This window comes from Equus caballus, chromosome 8, assembly GCF_041296265.1.
Source record: "Equus caballus isolate H_3958 breed thoroughbred chromosome 8, TB-T2T, whole genome shotgun sequence".
Lineage (NCBI taxonomy): Eukaryota > Metazoa > Chordata > Mammalia > Perissodactyla > Equidae > Equus > Equus caballus.
This window is the reverse complement of record NC_091691.1, coordinates 62,424,501-62,448,711: the sequence shown is the minus strand read 5'-3', so window position 1 is coordinate 62,448,711 and position 24,211 is coordinate 62,424,501. Positions and strand designations below refer to the sequence as shown.

Here is a 24,211-nt window from a genome sequence, read left to right as displayed (position 1 = left end):
ACTACACAGGATGTTTTCTTAGCTTTCAACACAGAGAACTTCACAAAATACAAGCGGTCTGTTTTCCACATTCTACAACTACATTGTTAAAGGCGTAACCACTTATATTTCACTCATTTAGACTTGATTCTTTTGAAGATAGTGAATCATCATTTGAGCCATTTCCATTATTTTTGGTCTTTTTCACTTTTAAACAGCTATGATTTGGGGGCCGGCCCAGTGGTGCAGCGGTTAAGTGCACCCATTCCTCTTTGGTGGCCCACGGCTTGCCGGTTTGGATCCCGGGTGCGGACATGGCACCATGTAGCAAGCCATGCTGTGGTAGGCGTTCCACATATAAAGTAGAGGAAGATGGGCATGGATGTTAGCTCAGGGCCGGTCTTCCTCAGCAAAAAGAGGAGGATTGGCAGTAGTTAAGTCAGGGCTAATCTTCCTCAGAAAAAAAAAAAAACTTATGATTTTAAATTACTGATAAACACTTTTGATCAGTTAATCAGTTTAATAATGCCTTCCTCTATTAGAGCAGTTTAGACTCTGCAAAGTAAAAATTCCAAAACCACAGTGAGTTACCAAACAAAGGTCTCTTTTTCAATGATGTCACAGTGATATGGACAAGGCAGTTTTCCCTTGTGAGTCTTCTTTAAGGGGTGGCCCAGGGACGCAGCTTCTGCCATTGTAGCTCTAACATATGGAACACATGGCTTCCAAGGTTGCCATGGGAAGGAAAAAGAGTTGGAGGAGCAAATGGAATGTTTATAAGGTCAAGGACTACTTCAATATAGTTTTCTTAGATGCCCAGGAAGAGAAAATTATGCAATGAACACATAACATTGATTCTACCCCAATTCCAAAATACAATTCAGAATAGTTAAGATATAAAAGAATATTTAATCAAAAATTCTTCATTGTGTATCTCATATGATATTTAATGCTGATGAACAGTGATACATTGATTAAAAAAATGGTATCTAAGAATGAATAAAGCTCCATAATAGGTTTATTATCTTTAGGTTTAGAAGCTCTCAGAGGCCTACTTTTATTCAAGCAAGGCCATTCTGGCATTTTTTGAATTTAGGGAAAAAAAGGCTAATCTTTTTGGCAGATAATTCTTTGTAGTTGCAGATATATCTGAAATGATTAAAATAAAATTCATTTTATGAACTAATACTGTCTCTTATAGTAGCTGTGCCTTATCATATCTCATAATTATCTATACATATACCAAAAGTGTTGAAAACAAAGAATTTACATTTTAGGTAGGAGAGAAAATAATTTTACAAGAAGGTGCTTATCTTTTACATGGAATGACTAGAAAATACAGAACATGGAACCTAACTCTAACAATGAGGCCATCTCAAGTTTAAACTTACTTTTGTTAACAAATCGGTTCTTTGTTTCGTTCCATGGGCTGCAAATATTATACATCCTCTAGTTTGAATGACTAATAAAGATAAAGGATTTACAACACGGTTACCAGAATAAAAGGAATTTCTAGGTACAAATGATTTTTCTTTACATTTTCTATTTCATTAAGTATGGTACTTGAATTAAAAGAGGTCTTCTTTTTAATTTTATGGCTTTATTTCCCAAAGAGAAGTGTATATTATTTATATTATATATTATTTTCTCTCCCCTATAGGATTCAGGTAATAGATCCATTCATAACATAAATATGTTATTGCCCTATGTTACATTCTTTTGCAGTTTGCATGTGTGTGTTACCTTTTGCTATATGATAATTGGACTCTTCTATTACTTTATTATCACTTCTGCAAAAAAAGTTTTAGTTTGTTATTAATTACTGGAGACTAAACACTTTTCCTATATTAATTTGCTCTCTCTCCTCCAGTTGTGTGTGTGTGTGTTGGTTGGAGGGGAGGTGTTAAGGATGGCCAGTTCCAGGTCCTTTGTTCATTTTTTCTGTTTGAATATTTCATGTTTTCTTACCAGCTTTTCTAACTATTTATATATTAAGCCATTTATATATTAATCCATATATATTAACTCTTTGTTACCCACTTTTTTTTTTTTTTAAAGATTTTATTTTTCCCTTTTTCTCCCCAAAGCCCCCCCGGTACATAGTTGTATATTCTTCATTGTGGGTCCTTCTAGTTGTGGTATGTGGGACGCCACCTCAGCGTGGTTTGATGAGCAGTGTCATGTCCGCGCCCAGGATTCGAACCAACGAAACACTGGGCCGCCTGCAGCGGAGCACGCGAACTTAACCACTCGGCCACGGGGCCAGCTCCCTTTGTTACCCACATTTTAAGTATTTCTTCCTGATTTGAGTGATATTTTTTGTAGGGGGCAGTTTAAATTTTTATGGAGTCATACCTCTAAAACTTTATGTGTTTTTGGTGTTATGCTCAAAAAGGACTTTACCATCTTATTTTTATATAAATGGTTTCTTCTGGGTGTTTCTTTTTTTCCTTTACATCTAAGCTTTTAATCTGCTTGATTTTGAGACTAATTCTATAGTCTCAAACAGAGACTTTGTAATCATTTCCCCTGATTCTGTTCAAAACAGGTTTACGTTTAACTGTCCCTGGGAAATACTGCACATTTTATTCCTGTTTTAAAGTGTTACTGCACACAATAGCGCATTAAAAGGTCCCGAGAACTCTTTTCTTCCTTTTGTCTCACCTAGGAACCCTGAGTATAATACCTCCCCGGTCTCTCTTTAGCAGAAGTCTTGCATGGTGATAGACACAAGGGCTAAATCCAGCTCTGCACTGCCCAGCTACAAGACACTGGCAAGTGCTTAACCTCTCAGAGCTGTAAGGTGTCCCTGGCGAAATGGGCCAGTAACGATAGCTACCTCACAGGTTGTGAGGTGTGTGGGGACCTGGAACTGGCCACCCCAAGATATGTCTCTTTGGCATCAGGATTATTTGATGCTGATTGCTTTTGATAAACTGGGACAGGGAAGGAGGCTCTGAGGAATGGAACTTGTCCCTTGTTAGGACACATTTACGTTTGTAAGGTAAATCTCTATCTGTAAAAGGTGCCTCCCTCTCTGTACCAGGAAGAAGAAAGGCGATGACCTTCTCTCTAGAAACTCTTAATCAATACCAAAGGCAAGGACTTAAATCTGCATTTTATTGTGCTAGTCTGGTAACCTCCTGTAACTGACTTCCTTCCCCATCCCAACTTTGGCATTTCTTAAGGATTAAGCATCTTTCCTTAGGCTAGGAACTGATTGCTGCGCTCACCTGTGACCGCCCAGCTCCAGACAATAGACTTGCCTCCGGCTACACCCTCTGAGACAGCAGACCATTACCTGCTGTGTCCATCAAGCACTGCGCCGACAGGGCAATCTTGTGACTATTGTGGGAGGGACATTTCAATCACATGTGAAACACCCTGTTTGGGGGTATATAACCACTATGTGCACCCCACTTCTTCGGTGTCCTTTCTTCCTTTGGGAAGAAAGGCCCCGGGCCATGGTTCCTCATAAAGCTTTGTTTAATTTTCTCTTGCTATTCTGTCTCATGTGAATTTAATTCGTTCTCCGGCCAGACGAACCCCCATTTGGGAAGAGGAAATGTCTTCCTCCCCTACAGGAGTAAATGTTTATGTGGTATGTTTTAAGTACAAGCTATCATTTTTATTCTCCTTGGTTCAAGACTCCTCTAAGCTAGTTCATGAATTATAGTCTCTCCAAATAAGTTGCAATTTTGGGAAGGCAGGGGTTGTGTCTCATAGTTTTTTTTATATTCCTCAAAATATCTATCAGAAATAGGCAGAAGTGTTGTCTAAATGGTGATTGACATTCTAAAAAAAGTAAAATCAAAAGGCATGCTTTTTCAGGACCAAAAGCTCTCTCATAGTAAAATGGTATAGTATTTTCTAATTAACAAAGTATTTCTTCCATAAGAATTTTGAAACTTCCAATTTATAGGAATTTGTTATTTTACAGCTGAGACATAAAGTAATTATTGAATAGGACAATTTAAGTATTTTACATTTTGTCAGAAAATGTAAATGTTTTTCAGTACACTCTCTGTAAAATTGTTTGATGTGACTCAGAGGTGAAATAATAATTTAACACATGATATTGACTTATGAAATAATTTAACATTGTGAAAGCTGATTTGAACTGCCTGCTGTGCTTTATGTCTCAAGTAATTACCAGAAGATGAAAGGCTCATCTCTTTACTCAGACAAATTCAGAATACAGTATAAGATATCTTTGTGAATATATGTGTAGAAACTGACTTTTTCGGTTCTAATTTGGTTTATAGAGAAAGATGATATTTAATCTTTCTGAAGATGGGCCCGGCTTTAGTAAAACCATGAGATGTAATATTTAATGCATCTTAACTCTAATCTATTGGATGTAATACAGACCTAATATAAAGTCAATAGAACTTCATCAAAGAAAGAGAGAAGGGATTAGGAATCAGCGGAATAGAGTTTAAAGACTTATAAAGGAAATTATTACGGCTATGCATAGGAAAGATGTGGAAAAATGCCTTGTCTTTTTGCAATTTTCTTTACTATTTTGCAATACCTTAACACTATCACAAAATAATCTAATCTATTATTGTATAATGAAAAATAAAAAGATTAGAAAAAGATGTTCTTTGTGAAAACAAAACTCAAGGCAGAATTTATTCCTTCTTCTATGATTATTGTGGTATTATGAATTTTCCAAAATAGGATTTTTAAAATTTTGGAACTTGGGTTAAAATGAGAGTCAATATTTGATAAATGCATGTTCAGTATCACTGTCTGCTTTTAATGTTTGTACTTTATTGGACAAACATTTTTCTTCATTGTTTCTTGAAATAGCTTTGAAAATGGTTGTCAAGAATGGATCATAATGATTGTATGTTAAAAACCGAAATGTTTTTCCCAGAATTGGTGGTTGGAGTATTGACCTATAATTTATTATAAACACAAATCTTTTCTATGTTTAAGGCAAGGTTATATACTACTTCTCTTTATGAACAAATGTTGTCTTTGATCGCTTTAAGATTATATGTAAATGCCAATTATTTTATTTTATTAACAATAAGTCAAACTTTGATTTTCAAGATCACATTTCATTCAAAAATTTCCCACTGTTCACAATACTCATCTTATTACAATTAAACAGTTTTTTGAGTTTTTACTCTGGTGGGCTTTGATTATAAAAAATAAATAAAACAACATCCTTGTCCTCTCAAATCTTTTAATTCCGTGGGAAAATATACATGTGCACAATTATTTAGGAGGCTCTATGATAAGTACAATATGAAACTGAAGTGGTAGGAAAGTACTGGGAGAAGGAGTAAGTAAATTTGTTTTGTGGTGAGCAGTAAAAGGAGACATTATATTGGATAGAGAACTAAGGAAAAGTAGAGTAAAAAGAATGCAGTGGAATAGTAGCATGGAAGTATGTGGCTTGTTCTGATGACTGGTGCCGTTAGAATATAGAACACATGGTAAAGAGGCAAGGGGTAGCAGGAATATACCAAGGAATATTTTTACTGTCTCATGGACATGGAATTTCTAGGCCTTGTGTTAAAATTCCTTGGTATTACTAAAAATATACAATAGATAATCAAATTGGTGAATACCTAGAGGGTGCAAAATATGTCTTATTCTTTGGTACCCTAAACAAATATCACAGTGATGTAAACAAGATACAAGCTAAAAATTGCTAAATGAATCCATGAATGGCTGAAATGAAATGAATCAGGCATTATCGAACATTAAAGTGAAGCAGATCCTGGAAGGTGATTCAGTCCACTCTCTCAGACATTTTCCACATCCTTCCTATACAATAACTTAATGAATGATTTTGTAGCTTTTCCTTAATCACTTTTAGAGATATAATGCTTTCTACCTCACAACATAGCTTTGTTCACTGTTGGAAAAACTCGAATTGGCTGAAACATCCCTGCATGATTGACAAAATATTCTTCCTTTTGGTGTAGAACCTGTTAGTCTCCTGCCATTTTTGGAATAGGGCCTTTAGTAGCATCTGCTTAGACTCACTTCCTTATCTTCTCCCCAGTCCCACCATCCCCAATGTTATAGTGAGTGCAGTTGTGCTAATAGACAGCAACTTCACCCCGGCCGTAAATGTGGCCAGGAATACAGAACAGATTCAACCTAGTACAATAATAGTATCCTGACTTCCCAGCAGCAAACCCAGGGATAGTCGAAATCAAATCTGAGGAAGAGTGAGGACCATCTCTGTATGATGGCTGAAGCTCTACAATATAAAAGTTGGGAGGTGTCATCAGCCAAGATTTCTGAAACATAGAAAAAGTCAAGTTGTCGAAAGACAACTAGAATGACTATGAAAAGAATATCTGAGGCTGAGGCAGAGCAGACTGCTGATGGCATTTGAGTCCCTGTATTCCTGCTTCTCTTATGGATGGATTGCTGATATTTCTCATTAATTAAGCAGTATTTTTCTTTTTGATTTTGCTTAAGCTGAGTTTCTTTCTTCTGCAACTGTAGAAGAACCAATATAATTGGCAATCTGGTTTAGATATTTTAGATCCCTAGGCTCAGCAGTGGTTAGTCATTCCTCCACTCAGTCAAGATCCAAATCTCTGATTACTCTCCTCGGCCAAGACTCTGACTCTGATTCTTGTTTACTGCCTTGCTTGATGGTTTGCATTTGTATTCTATGCTTTTTATTGGCTATGTTTAACCTGGTTTAGGGGATTAGAAGCTATATAGATAGAATATCTGATGGAATTTTTGCTTGAATCATAATTTAAATGAATTTAAAATCTCAGCTATATTATGAGGTGAAAAGTTGGCAAAAAGTAAATAATTATTTTTGAATATTCCAACAATTCATGAAGCATTTCCCACTGTCAGAGCTTTTTTAATCTCCTTTGTGAAAAGAATGTAGACTTTTAACTACTATTGGGTACAGTTAGATTAGAATAAAATATAACAGCTGAACTATAGATAAAGCCAGTAAGAGTCGACAAATAAATATAATTTTCATAATTACTGGAAGAATATCAGTATGTTTGCACTGTTTACTGGAAAGAATGTGTGAGGGAATCATGGATACTGAGATGATTTAAGATAGGGTAAAGCTGCTTAATATATTCATGAGAATATGAAAGAACAGGAAAGTAGTACATTAATTTCATAGCCTTGGTAAAGCCATTAAAATAACATGGATAAAAAGAAACAGCATCTTACAAAGATAAAATCTATAAATAGAGATGATTAGGTTTTAGAAGAGTAGATGGTACTTACTAACTATCATTGACTTTAAAGCTTTATTTTTGTGGGTGTTGGGGGTGAGTTTTCTAAGTTGTCTTACTGCTGACTTTTGGTATTCTTGGTGGATTTGGGCAATTGGTGACCCAAACTGATTTATATGCTAATTTCCATTAAAAATAAATTCTTTTTCAAATTAAAACACTGGAGTAAACTGGGGGAAGATCTTTGTAATGCATATTAATAACAAAGGACTATATCTAGAATTGTTGAAGATTAAAAGAAACAAACAAACACAACCCAGTATGTATTTCTCTATCTGTATACCATACAGATACTCTGGCATAATATACAAAAGAAAAGTATACAAGAATCTTATAGCAGATTTAGTTAAAATGGGGAAAATATTTGAAAACAACTGAAATGGTCATCAGGAGGAGAATGGTATATAAAACAATGGAACTCTACACAGCAGTGAAGAATGAAAGGCAGCTACCTGTACCAACATAGGTACATCTCAAAAATGTACTAAACAAGTAAAAAAGAAGTTGTAGAATGATTAGTAGAGTATGATATCATATGTTGTAAAACTCTAAACCAATACTATGCAGTATATTGTTTTGAGGTAATACGTAATAAAAATAAACTGAAACCATGGGGATTATATATTTGATGGTTGTAATTTCTGGTGAGGGAGGAAGGGAAATGTGATCACTGAGGAGTGCATGGAATTTGAATGTTATCAATAACTGCTTATTTCTTAGGCTGCATTGTAGGATGCAAGGTTATTTTTTTATACTGCTATGCAATATTTTACAATTGTTTGTTAAAATAAAGAATTACAAATAAAATCATGAGAGAAAATGGGTAAAGTAAGAGAGTTTTCCATCCAGAAAGATAGATAGCTCCGAAATTCTGTTTTAGCAATGAGGAAGCAAACAAAATTTAAGGAATATAGTGATTTGCTGCCATGCCAGTCTAAGAGTGTGAAACAAAGGGAATTCCATATGTAATATGCTAGTCAAGTATGGAATCAAGGAAAACTTCTAATCGAAAACTGAATAACAGAACCAATGTCAGAAAGTTTATAATAGACAGAGGGGAAGGGGACAGTCCCAAGCCAAATGGGCAGGATTATAAACTGATTGCAGGAATTTCATTATTTCATGCACTTTTTTTCATTCATGCATCCTTTCGTTTTCAATGAGACTTCATTTAACCCTCCTACGTGCCAGGCATTGTGATAGAACTGCGCTGACCAATATAGTAGCCACTAGCCCTATGTGGCTATCTAAATTTAAATTAATTAAAATGAGTAAAATGAAAAACCTATTCCTCAGCTACATTAGCCATGTTTCGTGTGATCAGTAGTGATTCCAAGTGATCGTGTGGCTAGTGTAGTGCCTACCATTTCTGACAGCACAGTTCTGGAACATTTTGACCATTTTAGAAAGTTCTCTTTAATGGTGCTATTGTAGACACTAGGACTACAGCAGGGAGCAACACAGACTTCAAATTCTGATGAAGAAAAGGGAAAATGAAGGGAAATATTATAAGAATGTAATATAATGTGAAGTACTAATGAGTCATTAGAAGAAAATAGAGTAGAGTGGATAGAGATGGAAGGGGTGCTCTGATACAGTGGTTTTCACAAGCAATCACAGCAATGGAGAGAATGGCATTTCTATTTATTGCAAGGAGGTTGAAAAGAAAAGAACGTGTGGCTTCATGAATGCTGGGAGAAACTATTGTTTTAAGAAAAGAGCACAAAAGAGAATACTACTAAGATATAAATTTTACAATTGCAATTGGAAGTAATAAGTCAAGCAGGAGGATATTATGAGCTCCCTGGCACAAGCAGAGGGAGAAGACAAACCAGCGAAGGGACACACATACATTGTCAGAACAGAAGGAGGCCATGAAGGGAACAGATGGGTTTGGTTTGTGAGTTTGGTGATAGCAAATTAGAATTTAAATCTGATTCCTTGTATTTCCTCTCTGAAAAAGGAGATGTTTTTCAAAAGGGAGAAGTTGGAAATAGAGAATTTAAGAAGATAAAAGGTTTGAAACAATTGATGTCTGAACTTTTCAACCTGAAATTAACACTTTCCCTTACCTACCATTCCATTTTTATGACTCTGTGTTCTTCTTTATAACTCCATTTCCAGAACCAAATTATCTATTCACTGTTCTCTGAGTGGAACCCATTCCAGCTTTGATAACCTAGCCCTGCTTAGTATTCATGTCTATAATTCTCTCATCCTCTCTTCTAGTAGCCTTATATTCTATCCAATGATGCAACTCATGTCCTATCTTCTCAGGAATCTTCCTTTGGTATTAGTGCACTTATAAATATTTATCAACCACCTCTCAAGAAAAAAACAAAAGCAAAACCTTGATTTGTGGTATTTTCTGATTTCCATGGTATAAATCAACTCACCATGGCTGATTTCAAGCCTCCACATGCCCTCAAATGAGTCAGCAATCTGGCAAGACCTATGAAGGATCTACATTTTACCCTACAGCCAAGTTAAAAAACTACCCTGCCATGGTAATGAAAACAGTCTGAGGGTTCCAGGCAGGAGAGATCAGGCCCCAGATGATAGAATGTTTTTGATGAATGTCAACTGAAACGCTACAGACCTTTTTGTTGTTAATTTACGCTTTTGCCTTAGGACTGATTCTAGAGTTAATAATTATTTGCAATTACTGTTTCTGGGCCATTCTAAACTCATTCCTGCTTTAGGACCTTTGCACCTTTGTCAGCTCTTCCTGGCTAATTCGTTCCTAAAATTCCTTAGCACATTCTCTCAACTTATCACAGTTAGATGTCACTTTCTCAAAGAATACTTCACAGAATATCCTACTTAAAATAGACTCCCTCCCACCAAACGTTATCTCCTCCAATTATTGCTTTGGTTGTATCCACATGTTGTGATGTGTTTATATTCATGATTGTTGTCCAAAATTTGTCTATGTTCCATTGGGATGTATTCTTTTATATAGGTTATTCATTAACTTATTTCTTAATTTCCACAAGCACAAGGATTTTCTAATATCATTTTTTTCTTTTCCTTTACGATTTTACTTATTTTGAGCTTTTTATTTCTATTATAGATTCACAGGAAGTTGCAAAGCAATATACAGGAAGGTTTTGTACCCACTTCACCCATCATCCCCCAATGTTAAGATCAGAAGTAACTATAGTGCTATATTAAAAGAATAAACCATAGAGCTTATTCAGATGTCACCAGTAATTCATGCACTTATTTGTGTGTGTATAGCTCTATGAAATTTATCACATGTGTAACTTGGTGTAAACACCACTGCAATCAAGACACTTAATTGTACGTCAGCACAACACTCCCTGATGTTACACCTCTCTTACCTCTAACCCTAGGCAATCACTGATCAGTCCTTCATCTCTATAATTACATTATTTCATGAATATAATGGAATCCTGCAATATATATCCTTTTGAGATTGGCTTTTTTTCACCCAGGGTAATTAATTTGTGGTTAATCCAAGTTGTTGTATGTATCACTAGTCTGTTCCTTTTTATTGCAGGGCAGTATTCCATGGTATAATGTACCACAATTTGTTTAACCTTTCACTCATGCAAGGGCATTTGGGTAGTGTGCAGGTTTTGGCTGTTATGAAGAAAGATCCTAATATTCATGTACAAATTTCTGAATGAAAATAAGTTCATTCCAGTTCATTTCTTTGGGATGTATGTTCCACTGCTGGGTCATATTGGCAAGTCTATTTTTAATTTTGAAAGGAACTGCCAAACTATTTTCCAGAGTAGTTGTATCATTTTATGTTCTAACCAGCAATGTATGAGTGACACAGTTTCTCTGAATCCTTGCCGCCAATTGGCGTTACAACTATTTTTTATTTTAGCAATTCTGATAGGTGTATAGATATCTCATTGTTGTTTTAATTTGCACTTCTTATTGTTGGGCAGGAGTGGGAGTTCCAGTTACTCACTAGGTCTCTACTGATACCTCCCTAGCTGGGATGGGTACGAGTGCTTAGTTATTCCTTCCTGTGTGGCCTATTGACATCATGCAGAAGGCATGGCCTCATTCCTTCTGGGTTGTAGTAAAAGCTGCAACTCGCCAGTAAGCTTGCTCTGACACTGCCCCAGTGAAGAGACACTGTCCTCAGAGAAGAGGTAGCTCCTTACCGCTATTGGGAGGTGTGGAAGTCCAGGCTCCCCCCATAGTGTCCACAGACAATGAGAGTGGGGTGGCTTGACTCCACCTTGTGGGGATGAAAGTCCTGGATTTCTACTTGGCCTCCTCTGACATCACCCCGGCAGGAAATTTGGGGTGCCTCATTACAACCTAGTCAGGTGGAAATAGTCTAGCCTTGTCACTCTGTCTTTGTGGGGTCACAGTTTTTTCTGTGGTATTTGGCTGCAGTGGAGAGGTTATTGTCTAAATGTATTTTCTCTTGCTAAGCTGCCCCCTTCTTGATCCCTCGGCTAGAAAGAGCAGGGTTCTGTCAGAGCTTTATTTCATCTGCACCCACTGGCATTTCTGGGTTGCTGGTTTCTTCAGCTTCAAATTTGGGATATATGAGGCACAAAGAAAATCTTGGAAACTCACCGCCTCAGTGTTCCTCTGGTCCCAGGGTGCCTAGCTAGTCTGCCTTCTTCTCTCCACCTTTCAAAATCGTCTTATCTTTGTTTTACATATAATATCTAGGTTTTTTCGTTTTACTTAGGGGAAGGAATAGGGCTAAGTACACCCACTCCATATTCCTGAAAGTGGAGATTGAGAGCATTGAATTTTGTTTGCTTCTGTATTTTCCATCCTTTTATCACTGCATGCTTCATTCAAGATGGTTTTTTTCTGAACTTGTTTTACTAATTCTTTCTTCAGCCTTGTCTTATCTGCTTTTAAATTGAACGGGTGAGTTTGGAATTGCAGTTACAGCAGTTTGCATTTCATGATTTATAACTGACTTTTCTGATCCACAATATGAATTTTCATAGTTTTTAGTTCTGAAATTTTAAAATTTGATGTTATATCTATAAACATGTTAAAAATCGTTGTTAGGTGATTTATATCTGGTCATTTTACTATTTGGAGTACCTTTGCGTGAATTTCTGTTATCTTTCCTTTTCTGTCGATTTCTGTTATCTAGTCTCTTATGTATTGGGTTACTTTGGGCTATGTGCTGGGCAAGAATCACCCTAACTCACTTTCATCACATGAGATTTTGCGTCACCCAGACAATTTGAAGCTGGACTTCAGTCTATGGGCAGTCTTCACAGAGACTTTATTTCTGTTTCATTCTGTTCCTTAGGATATAGACTTCTGGGGTCTCGATCCCAGGAATGAGTTCATTTCCAGTGCACCTACATTTGGCAGAGTTTGGATTCCATCTTTTGTTTCCAAAGGTTTATGTGGCTGTCGCAAGTACTGCATAGCCGCTCAGCTGCCTCTCCCAGGTCAGATATTGCCCCTGGGAAAAGTGACCTTACATGTTGATCTAATCTCTGTGGATTTGTGACTTCTACAGATCTTGACCTGGGTATTCATCATTACCTTCTTAGTTCTCAGAGGGTTTTATGAAGATTTTAAAAAATATGTTTTAACCAGATTTTTGTTAGTAGTAGTTTGTAAAAGGATTTTCCAATATACTCAGTTCTACATTACTAGAACAATTCATTTTCTTCTTGTTATATTTTTCCAGTAATTTTGTACAGAAGAGGAAATAGCATTTCGTGTTTCAACTATAATCTTCACTGAATTTAAAAAATTTAAATGGTGATATATAGTAAAATTTAATTATGCGCTTTTCTATAGCTTCCTTTCCTTTCATAAATTGGTCTTGATGAAGTAGATGGATTTATTTGAAAGAGCACTGGACTTAGAATCAGGTTTTCTTTCATAGCACTCATCCCCAAGTAGTTTTTTGCCCTGAATAAAGTTACTAATTTCAATCAGGAGTTCCCGATTTGTGAAATAAAAAAATTTAACTAGATGATTTCTAATCTCTTAACTCTATAATGCTTTAGGCCTACAAATTATAAGAGGTAGCTATTAGTTCTGTGTTATAGAATTGTTGTCTTTCCATTCAGCAGTTTAAATTTCTAATAAATACCAATTTATAGGAAATATAGGTGACAGAGGGACTTGTTAAATACAGCACAGGGAGCTTGTCAGCAATGTGGAAAACTCTATAGGACAAAATATTTGATTTCTATATAGATAAACTGCAGAGAAAAAAAAGGAGGGAGAACTCACAGATTAAAAGAGAATTAAAAGACATTTCAGTTAAATGCTATGCTACATTGTATCATTACTCCAAAAAAAATTTAAAAACAGGAAAAAAATATGAGACAGTGAAAGAAATGTAAACACTGACTATATGTTTAGTGATATTCAGACAGTATTATTATCTTAATTATATTATTGGTATTATGGCTATGTCTAGAAAATTCTTGAAATATTTACAAATGCAATAATATGATATCAGAGATTGGCTTAGTCATGATCAAGTGTAGATTAGACAGGGCTGTGGGTGGGTGTATAGAAATCAGACCGGCCACAAGTCGATAATTGTTGAAACTGGTTAATGGACACATAGAGGTCCATTACGCTTTTCTTTCTATCTTTGTATATATTTGACTTTCTCCATAATAAAATGTTTAAAAAAGGAACTGAGGAAAAGTAAAGAAGAGATGATAGCAAGGCGTATCATACGAAATGAAACATTATAGATTTCAGAATTCCCAAACAGCTATAATGATGAATGCTCAATTATCTAGTAGTAAGGCCAGGGGTCTATTTAAGTTACCAGCAAAGCAGAGGATCAAAGATCCCTCCTTAATGAAGATTATACATTTGTTGTACCTAAATAGGATCGTAGTAGTCCTCATGGGAAAAAGAGTATATTGTTGGATTTCTTACATTTTTAACCTGATTTAGTATTGATCTTTACGTATCTGTAATGTGTAATATTAGAAAACTATCCTGACAGTATCACTTCTTAAGTTGACAATTTTAGTGAAATTAAATATAAACTAATTATGATTCATGATATTTAAATATTTTTCTTTTTAATTAGGTTTGAAAATACTGTAAATAACCATGCCTGAGACAATTTCCTCTTCTCCCACTGGAGGTGATCAAACCAAGAAGGGTAAGTTTATCCTTAAGTGGTTTTCTTTGAAACTAGGTCATAGGTAAATGCAATTCAAGTCACTCATAGAAGAAGGCAGCTGCAAAGGCAGTAGTCTTCTCCAGGACCAGGGGTCACAAAATCAAAACTTACTGGGACCAGGAAGGTGAGGTAAGTGAGGGAGTGAGTTAGTTTAAGGAAAACCCGCTGTCCAGATTATAGTCAATTTCTTTTATAGTTACTACTGAACTACGTTATAGGCAGTACAATGGGTAGGCAGTATAACAATGGTGTGCTGGAGTCAGCTCTCACTGGCTCATGTGAGCCACTTGTATACATCTCGTCTCAATTCCTCTCCATTGATTGCTTGAAATTGGTGGTAGTATTTACTACCACCCAACAGCTGCCTATTAAAACTTTACTGGCACACTGTAGAAGATAAACATGTAAAATTAAAAATGGAAAAACCTTGTATAATTCTATTTTTAAAATTGTATTAGATTTTATTGCATTACTTTGCCTCCTGAGCCCTGACATCTTTTATTCTGCATCAGGTTAGCAATATCATGTCTTTCATGATATAGAACAGAGGTCAGCAAATTACAGCCCATGGGCCAAGCCTGGACATGAGCCCTTTTTGTACAGCCCAAAAGCTAAGAATGGCTTTTTACATTTGTAAAGGATTGTAAAAACAAAACAAAGAGGAGTATGTAACAGAGACTTCATGTGGCCCACAAAACCTAAAACTTTTACTCTACAGACCTTTATAGAAAAAGTGTGTCAATCCTTGGTATAGAATTTTGCCTTAAGTACTTTAAGAGGAAACAATATAGAGTCTTTGTATCACTTATCCATTGCTGTGCTATTTCTGTGTAACAACCAGTCACAAAAATGCAGGTCATACAGCATCATGAACATTCATTTTAGCTCACTTGTGCTGGGTGGTTCTGCTGATCTCGGCGGGCTCAGGATGACTCACTCACATGTATACTGTAGGGCATAGGTCAACTAAACACCATTACTGATCTCGCTCATTTGGGCTGGGCTTTCACAGGCCTAGGGCCTTGGCTGGGAAAACCAGGCTGACTCAGCTCTGTACAATGTTGTCTCTCATACCTCTCGGGAAGCCAGATCTCATGGCTTAAGAGAGGGAACAGAAGCTCACAAGGCCTCTTGCAGCCAAGGCTCAGAACTGGTACATTATCATTCCTGCTACATTTTATCTGCCAAGGCAAGTCACAGGACCAGCCTAGAGTCAAGGGGCAAGGGATTAGACTCCACCTCTTGACGGCAGATGCTGCAAAGTCACACTGCAAAGGACGGTGAACACTGGGAGGAGAAAATTATTGGGACTATTATTACAATCAGATTACCACAATCTTAGTTAGCAGTTATTTAGTAATTCCACACATGGTTGAGGATATTGCACACCGGATTGCATGTAGGATTACCAATCTTGGGTAGGATGTTAGTACTCATGACCACATTTGCTTTCAGAGTATTTCAATAACTTTGGGTTTTGCTCTTTATTCACCCTACCAATATTAATTGAAAAAAATAATGCTATTTCCTTTTCACAGTTTGTATAGTGAAGTTTAAGCAAAAAATTTTCATTTCTGGAAATTGACTTCAAGCTCAGATTAGCAAAATGGACCAGGTTCTTCATGTAAAACAATTTTCCCAAAGACATAATTTGGAAAGAGATAGGATAATCAAATCAGACTTGTGCATATCTCGTGTTTAAATACAGTACTTGAAAAGAACTATCAAAAGTTTTTGGAATGATTATATTGTTAATTAAAAACTAATGTTTGTTCCAAGACTTTGGATAGCTGAGCTGGTGATTTCCCTCTGAGTAACCTGACGAAGTCTACTTATTTTTTTGGAACAGAAAGTGACCAGTCAACACTGGTTTGCAAGCAAAAGCTCTTGTGTGTAGTACATCGGGAGAGAGTTAATCATGCTAAACATGACAGGCCACCTGCCTTCAGTCTACGCAATGGAAAGATATATACAGTCAGATAAAATGATATATCAGATTATTTAGTGGAATGTAAGTGTTCCATGACATAGATTATTTCTGTAAATACATATTAAGTGGAAATATGTCTCGTTTTCTAACTCTTGGGAAGATAATATGGTTAATAAATTGTCTTTTAAAGTGTGCTTTGTTAGGATATTTGTATTTAAAACACGTTAGAACCAATGTTTGGAATACTAGCATAAATTGTGATTATCAGTTAAAGTTAATTTCTTTCTCTTTGGCATCATACCATCACTAAGCTCCCCATCCTCTAGGTAAAACAACTAATCTTTATAGAGAATGTTCAGCTCATCAAACAAAACATTGAGACGTGTATGTTCAAACTACAGGAATTTATCAGACCTCAGTGTTTATTACTATGTCTTGGCAGATTCTAAACTTTTAAGCTCCAAGCAATCTTTGCTGGATGATGTACCAAACCTAATTATGTACCAACCTTTGAAAAGGTTTGTCATGAACTCTGTCATTAGCATAACAAGAACAGAGTGTGAGGTCTTATTTATTAACTTCTTCCAGATGATATTCAACATAATAATGCTTTTCTTAACATCAAAAATAGATCCTTTCCTTAGGCTGTGTCAATCATCATGAAACTACTGGGGTCAAATCAAACTTCTTATTATACTATAAATAAGCATAGCAAAATGGATGATTTTTCTGTGCTCTTAGCTGAAATAAAGAATAAAATTATTAAACTTTTCTAAATTGCTCTGTACAGTAACAGCCATATACTGATCAACAGTATTTTCAGATGACGCCTGTTTACAAATGGTCAGCTCTGGGATAATAATTTCTGTTGCAATTAACAGGTTCTTTTTACAAATTTATCATCTGTACTGTTTTGATTTTCAGTCAATATTTTCAGTAAATACAAAACTACATTTCATGGCAGCATCACTTATTCATTTGTATTAAGATGCTGTTACTGCATTAATTTTTCTATTTATTGTTTTTCATAATGTATCTTTTCCATATAATAGGCAGAGACTGTATTTTTTTTTACAAAGTAGTGTCTTTATATGTTGAAATAAGAAATATTTCATGTATATAAAAATATCTGTAACATATATGTAAAGTATAAAGAATACTGATAAATTTGAATATCTGTGCACCCATAACTCACATTAAGAAACAGAACCATGGGGCCGGCTGGTGGTGCAGCGGTTAAGTTCAAATGTTCCACTTCTCGGTGGCCGGGGGTTTACCGGTTCAGATCCCAGGTGTGGACATGGCACCACTTAGCAAGCCATGCTGTGGTAGGTGTCTCACATATAAAGTAGAGGAAAATGGTCACAGATGTTAGCTCAGGGCCAGTCTTCCTCAGCAAAAAGAGGAGAATTGGCAGATGTTAGCTCAGGGCTAATCTTCCTCAGGAAAAAAAAAAAAGAAAAAGAACCTCTCCCAAATCACATTTAGTTATATATATTATATATAAATATGCTAATATTATATGTCATAGAGTTTTATATATTTAATCTCATATAATTTGTAACTGTCTTATTCATTCACTAATATTAGTTAGACCATCTGAAAATAATAAAAGTTTTGATTTTTACTTTCTTCCAATCATGATTTTATCCATTTTCCCTCTTCTATTGCTTAGGCAAGATCCTTTAGTGCTCTGTTAAATGGAAGCAATAAAAATGTGCACACTTTATTTTTCTGTTCCTGATTTTTAAAATGAGACTTTAAATGTTTCACGATTAAATATTAGTTTTTAGAGATCATTTTGTATAATTTACTATAAATTGTGACCATGTATTGAATTTTATGAATGCTTTTTCTATATCTATTGAAATTTTTCTGCTGTTAAATTTTTCTTCTTTATTCTTTAATCCTTAAATTTAATGAGTTGCGTAAATGGATTTTCAATTGTTAAACTTTTTTTCCTGGGATAAACTTGTTTTATTTTTTTTTTACTATATTGTTGGGATTTATTTTGACAGTTATTTATTTAGAATTTTTCTGTCTATGCTCTTTAGTAACATTAGCCTTTAAGTTTTCTTGTCTGGTTTTGGTAGCAAGGTGTTTACAACCTCTATTGAATTGGAGACTGTTTCTTCATTTTCTATTCTCTAAAATAAATAATGTAATATTTTAATTATTTTTCTTGAATGTTTGGCTGAATTTACGTTTAAATTTTTAGGGAGATATTAAACTATTGATACAAATTATTTATTGGTTAAACAACTATTTAGGCTTTCTATTTATTCTTAATTCGCTATTGGCAAGTTATAATTTTTTCTTTTAAAAATTTGTTCTTTTGGTTGAATTTTAAATGTACCAATACAATATTGTTGATAATATCTTTTATTTTTGTCTTTCTTTACATGTAGTCATTCCTCCTTTACATTAATTAGGTTGTATTTGATTCTTCAATTTCTTCTCTTTTGTCTTGCTCAATTTTGCCATTTGTGCTGAATTTTTCAAAGTAGTAATTTCTGACCTTTTAAATTCTCTCTATGGTTTTTCCTGTTGATTTGCTTTCTATTTTATTAATTTCAGATATTATTACTCCCTTCTCTTCCTTCTACTTTGTTTGGGTTTGTTTTCCCCCATGTTCTTACTTTGGATGCTTAGATCACTAATTTCCAACTTTTTTCCCTTTCTAATATAATTATTTAAAGCCACAGGTTTCCCTTGACATATCATAGAGATAATAAAAAGGTTTGGATTGGCAACTCAGACTCATATGAAGCAGAGATTTACTCAGCATGCTGCTTTACTAAATGCTGTTATAAGTAATATTGTGTCTAACTTTTTAAAATTGAATTATAATTCGTATACCATAAAATTCACCTCTTTAAAGTGTACAATTTGGTGTTTTTAATATAATCACAAGGTTGTGCAACCATCTCCATTATCTAATTCTAGAACACTTTCGTAACCCAAAAGGAATCCCTATACCTTTAGCAGCCACTCTCCATTCCCTCTCCACCCAGTCTCTGGTGACCACAAGTCTACATGCCTTTCATCGTGGGGCTGGTGGCTGTTAACTAGTTCCTGGTGAAGATGGGCACAATCACCACCTTTGAGCACGCCCACACCACGCGGATGATGAAATTCAGTGTAAGCTGCGGTACGGTTGCTGTGGAGGCCAAGAACCCGGCCGACTTGCCCACGGTGGTGGAAGGGCTGAAGCAGCTGGCCAAGTCAGACCCCATAGTGCAGTGCATCATTGAGGAGTCAGTTGGGGAAGCACATATCACTGGTGCTGGGGAGCTGCACCTGGCAATCTCCCTGATGGACCACACCTGCATCGCTATCAAGAAATCCCATGGGATGGTCTCCTACCGTGAGACAGTCAGCAAAGAGTCAAAAGTACCCTGCCTGTCCAAGCTCACCAGCAGGCACAATCAGCTGTACTTGAAGGTGCTACCCTTCCCCAATGACCTGGCTGTGGACACCAAGGGCAAGGTGTCTGCTTCTGCCAGGAGCTCAAGCAAGCATTGGCCTGCTACCTGGTAGAGAAGTATGAGTAGGATGTGGCCTAGGTCCTCAAGATCTGGTGCTTTGGTCCTGCCAGCACTGGCCCCAACATCCTCACTGCCATCATCAAGGATATGCAGTGCTTCAATGAGATCAGGGATGAAGTGTAGTGGCTGGCTTCCAGTGGGGGCATTGAGCAAGGAGAATACGCGGGCCATGCGCTTCCATGTCCATAACATAATACTGCCCACGGCGTGCTGGCTCTATGCCAGGGGGCTGACCATTAGCCCTGGGTCATGGAGCCCATCTACTTTGTGGAGATCCACTGCCAGAACAAGTGGTCAGTGGCACCTACAGTGTCCTGGAAGTGGGACCACGTCTTTGAGGAGTCCCAGGTGGCAGGCACCCCCATGTTTGTCGTGAAGGCCTACCTGCCTGTCAACTAGTCCTTTGGCTTCATGGCGGACCTGAGGTTCACACGGGGGGATCCAGGCTTTCCCTTAGGGTGTATTTGACCACCGGCAGATCCTGCTGGGAGACCCCCTCAGTCAACACCAGGTGCCCCAGCCAGGTGGTGGTGGAGATGCGCAAGCACAAAGGCCTGATGGATGGCATCCCAGCCCGGGGCAACTTCCTGGCCGAATTGTAGCCGGCCCTCCCGCAGCCCCACTGCCACGGGCAGACTCTGAGCGGCACCAGCCCCAGCCGACGTCAGGCCCCAGCCACAGTCCCCGACCTTCCCCTCGCTGCACCTCGAGACCGTTCAAACACAGTGACGCTGCACCTGACAGGTTTCTGGGGCCCACTCCGCAGCATCACTCAACGTAAATATTGATGTCACTTCTCTTGATATTTATTTCAAGATTTCAGACGTAACAAAAACGCCCTCACAGCAGAGACTTGTTTGGCCTTTAGGGGTAGGGGAGGCAGGATGGACGCCATTTTGGACATTTCATATAATGAATTCATAAAATAGTTGGCTTTCTGTGTCTATCTTCTTTTAAACGAGAATTTTGTCAAGGTTCCCTTTTACAGCCGAATGATATTCCATTGTATGCATGTTCCATGTATTGTTTATACATTCATCCTAGATGGATATTTGAGTCGTTCCCACTTTGGGGCTGTTATAAATAATGTTGTTAAAGGTTGGAGTACAAGATTTTATGAGAATATATCTTTTCATTTCTGACTGGAATTGCTGGGTCATTTGTTAACGTGACATTTAGCTACCTGATTAATTGCCAAATTTCTTTCCAACAAACTGTAATATTTTGCATTCCAAATAGCAATATATGAGGATTCCAGTTTTTTCACACCCCTGTCAACTCTTGTTATTATTATTTTTTTAACTTTGTTGTAGCCATCTCATTGGGTGTGAAGTGGCATCTTCTTGTGGTTTAGATTTGCAATTCCCTAATGACTAATGATGATTAGAATATTTAAATGTGCTTACTGGCCATTTGTATAGCTACTTTGGAGAAATGTCTGTTCAAATCTTTTACCCATTTTTAAATTGCGTTGGTTGCCTTTTTTTGAGTTGTAAGAATTCTTTACATATTCTAGAAACTAAACCTTTATCAGATATATGATTTGCAAATGTTTTCACTCATAGTAGGGATTGTATTTTCGCTTTCATTATAATGTCCTTTGCAGCACAAAGTTTTTATTTTGATGAAGCCAATCTATGTACTTTTTAAAATTTTTTGGTTTTTTTTATGTCATGTCAGAGAAACTATCTCCTAATCCAAGGTCACAAATATTTACGCCTCAATTTTCTTCTAAGAGCTTTATAGTTTTAGCTACTGCATTTAAGTCTATGATCCATTTTGAGTTAATTTTTTTAATGTAGTTTGAGGTGGGAGTCAAATTTCGTTCTTTTACATGTATATATCCAGTTGTCCTAGCACCATCTGTTGAAAAAGACTGCAGTATTCTTTTCTCGTTGAAGAATCTTGGCATCCTTGTAAAAATCAAGTCACCATAGATATGGATGTATTTCAGGGATTTCAATTCTATTCTATTGATCTATATGTCCATCCTTATGCCAGTATCACACTGTCTTGATTATTATAGCTTTGTAGTAATATTTGAAATCAAGAAGTGTAATTCCTCCAACTTTGTTCTTCCTTTTCAAGATTATTTTGGCTAATCTGCCTCCCTTGCATTTCCATGTGAATTTTAGGATCAGTTTGACAATCTCTGCCAAAAGTGAAAAAAGGCTATTGGAATTTGATAAGAATTGCAGTGATTCTCAATCAATTTGAGGAGTTTTGGCATCTTAACAAGATTGTATCTTTGAGTCCACCAGCAGGATATCTTTCCTCTTATTTAGGTCTTTAATATTTTTCAACAATGTGTTGTAGATTTTAGTGAACAAGTCTTGCAATTCTTTTGTTAAATATATTCTTAAGTATTTTATTCTTTTTGATGCCTTTTATTTTATTTTATTTTGGATGCCTTTTATTTCATTTTCTTGTGTGATTACTCTGGCTAGAATCACCAGAAGAATATTGAGTAGAAATGACAAAGTGTGGATGTGCTTGTCTTTTTTCCTGATCTTAGGGGAAAGCTTTCATTCTTTACCATAAAGTATGATGTTAGCTGTGGATTTTTCACAGAGTTCCTTTATCATGTTGAGGAAGTTCATTTCTATTCCTATTTTGTTGAGTGTTTTTACCATGAATGGGATTAAATTTTGTTAAATACTTTTTCTGCATTTATTGAAGTGACCTTGTGGTTTCTTTCCTTTATTCTGTTAATATGGATTTTTACATGTTGAAATGTTTCTAGGATAAATCTCATTTGGACATGGTGTATAATCCTTTTTACATGCTACTGGATTTGGTTTGCTAGTATTTGTGAGGATTTTTGTATCCATGTTCATAAGGGGTATTTTGTGTATAATTTATTTTCTCGTAATGTCTTTGTCTAGTTTTGGTGTCAAGGTAATATGGGGCTCATAGAATGTGTTGGCAAGTGGTCCCTCCTCTTCTGTTTTTTGGCAAAAGTTATGAGGGATCAGTGTTAATTCTTTAAATCTTTGATGGTATTCACCAGTGAGTGCATTTGGTTAAGGACTTTTCGTTGTGGGAGGATTTTTACTACTAATTTAATTTCCTTAATTGTTATAATTCTATGCAGATTTTCTATTTTTCATGAGTCAATTTTGATAGTTTATGGCTTCCTAGGAATTTGTCCATTCATCTAGGTTATCTAATTTATTGGAATAACATTGTTTGTAGCATTCCATTGTAAACTTTTCTGCAAGGTTGTTAGTAATATCCCTTGTTCATTCTTGGTTTTAGTACTTTGAGTATTGTCTTTCTTTTTTTCTCTGGGTCAGTCAAGCTTAATCTTTTCTCAATTTTTTAAATCTTTTCAAGGAACCACTTTTGGTTCTGTTGATTTTCTCTAATGTTTTGCTATTCTCCATTTCATTTATCTCTAATATTATCTCCTTTCGCTGCTTCCTTTGGACTTAGTTTTCTCTTTTTCTTAGGGTGGGAGGTTAGGTTATTAATTTGAGTTCTTTCTTCTTTTTAAATGTAGATATATACAGCTATAAATTTCCCTCTGAGCACTGATTTCACTAACCTGCATAAGTTTAGGTATGTTATGTTTTTGTTTTCATTCATCTCAAAGTAATTTTCAATTTACCTTATTATTTCTTTTTTGACCCGTTGTTTATTTAGGCTTGTGTTTAAAATTCACATATTTGGTAATTTCCAAAATTTTCCTTGGTTATTGATTTCTATTTTTACCATAGAAAATGGTAAAATTTCTATCATATTCTACCAAAGAAGATACTTTGTATGACGTCAACACTTTTCAATATATTGAAATGTGTTTATGGCTTAATATATGCTCTGTTATGGAGAATGTTACATGTGCACTAGGAGAAAAATGTTTTTTCTACTCTTGGTGGAGTATTCTATAGTTGTCTCTTAGGTCTGGTTGGTTTATGGTGTTTTCAGGTCTACTATTTACTTGCCTATCTTCTGTCTAGTTATTTTATCCATTATTTAAAGTGGGCAACTGAAGTCTCCACTATTATTGTTGAATTATCTGTCTCTTCCTTCAATTATGTCAGCTTTTTACTTCATGTATTTTGAGGCTCTGTTGTTAAGTCTGTATGTGTGTATAATTGTTATATCTTCCTGGTGGTTTGGGCCTTTTGTCATTATAAAATGTCCTTTATCTCTAGTAATAATTTTTGTCTTAAAGTTTATTTTGTCTAGTATTAGTATGTCTACTCCAGCTGTCTTTTGTTTACTCTTTGCATGTTATATCTTTTAACATCTTCTTACTTTCAAACTGTTTTTGTCTCTCAATCTAAAATGTGTGTCTTGTAGATAACATATAGCTGATCATATTTTTTTAAACTATCTTGCAAATCTCTGACTATTGATTGGAGAGTTT

General features: G+C 35.9%; 1 protein-coding gene and 1 pseudogene across 6 annotated transcripts in view; both read left to right on the top strand.

The window, feature by feature from the left end:
- The window catches only part of CCDC178 (coiled-coil domain containing 178), a 394,601-nt gene that overhangs the window by 9,678 nt on the left and 360,712 nt on the right, over window positions 1-24,211 (top strand). For 4 of the 6 annotated variants that reach the window (XM_023647620.2, XM_023647619.2, XM_023647621.2 and 1 more), the window contains one exon: window positions 14,266-14,340. In XM_023647620.2, the coding sequence (XP_023503388.1) occupies window positions 14,289-14,340 (52 nt within the window). In that variant the 5' untranslated portion in view covers window positions 14,266-14,288. Of the gene's footprint in view, window positions 1-12,498; window positions 12,644-14,265; window positions 14,341-24,211 lie in introns of all 6 variants that reach the window. The other 2 variants (XM_070275612.1, XM_070275613.1) reach the window with 1 other exon arrangement.
- On the top strand, window positions 19,328-20,441 carry LOC138925458 (elongation factor 2-like; annotated as a pseudogene).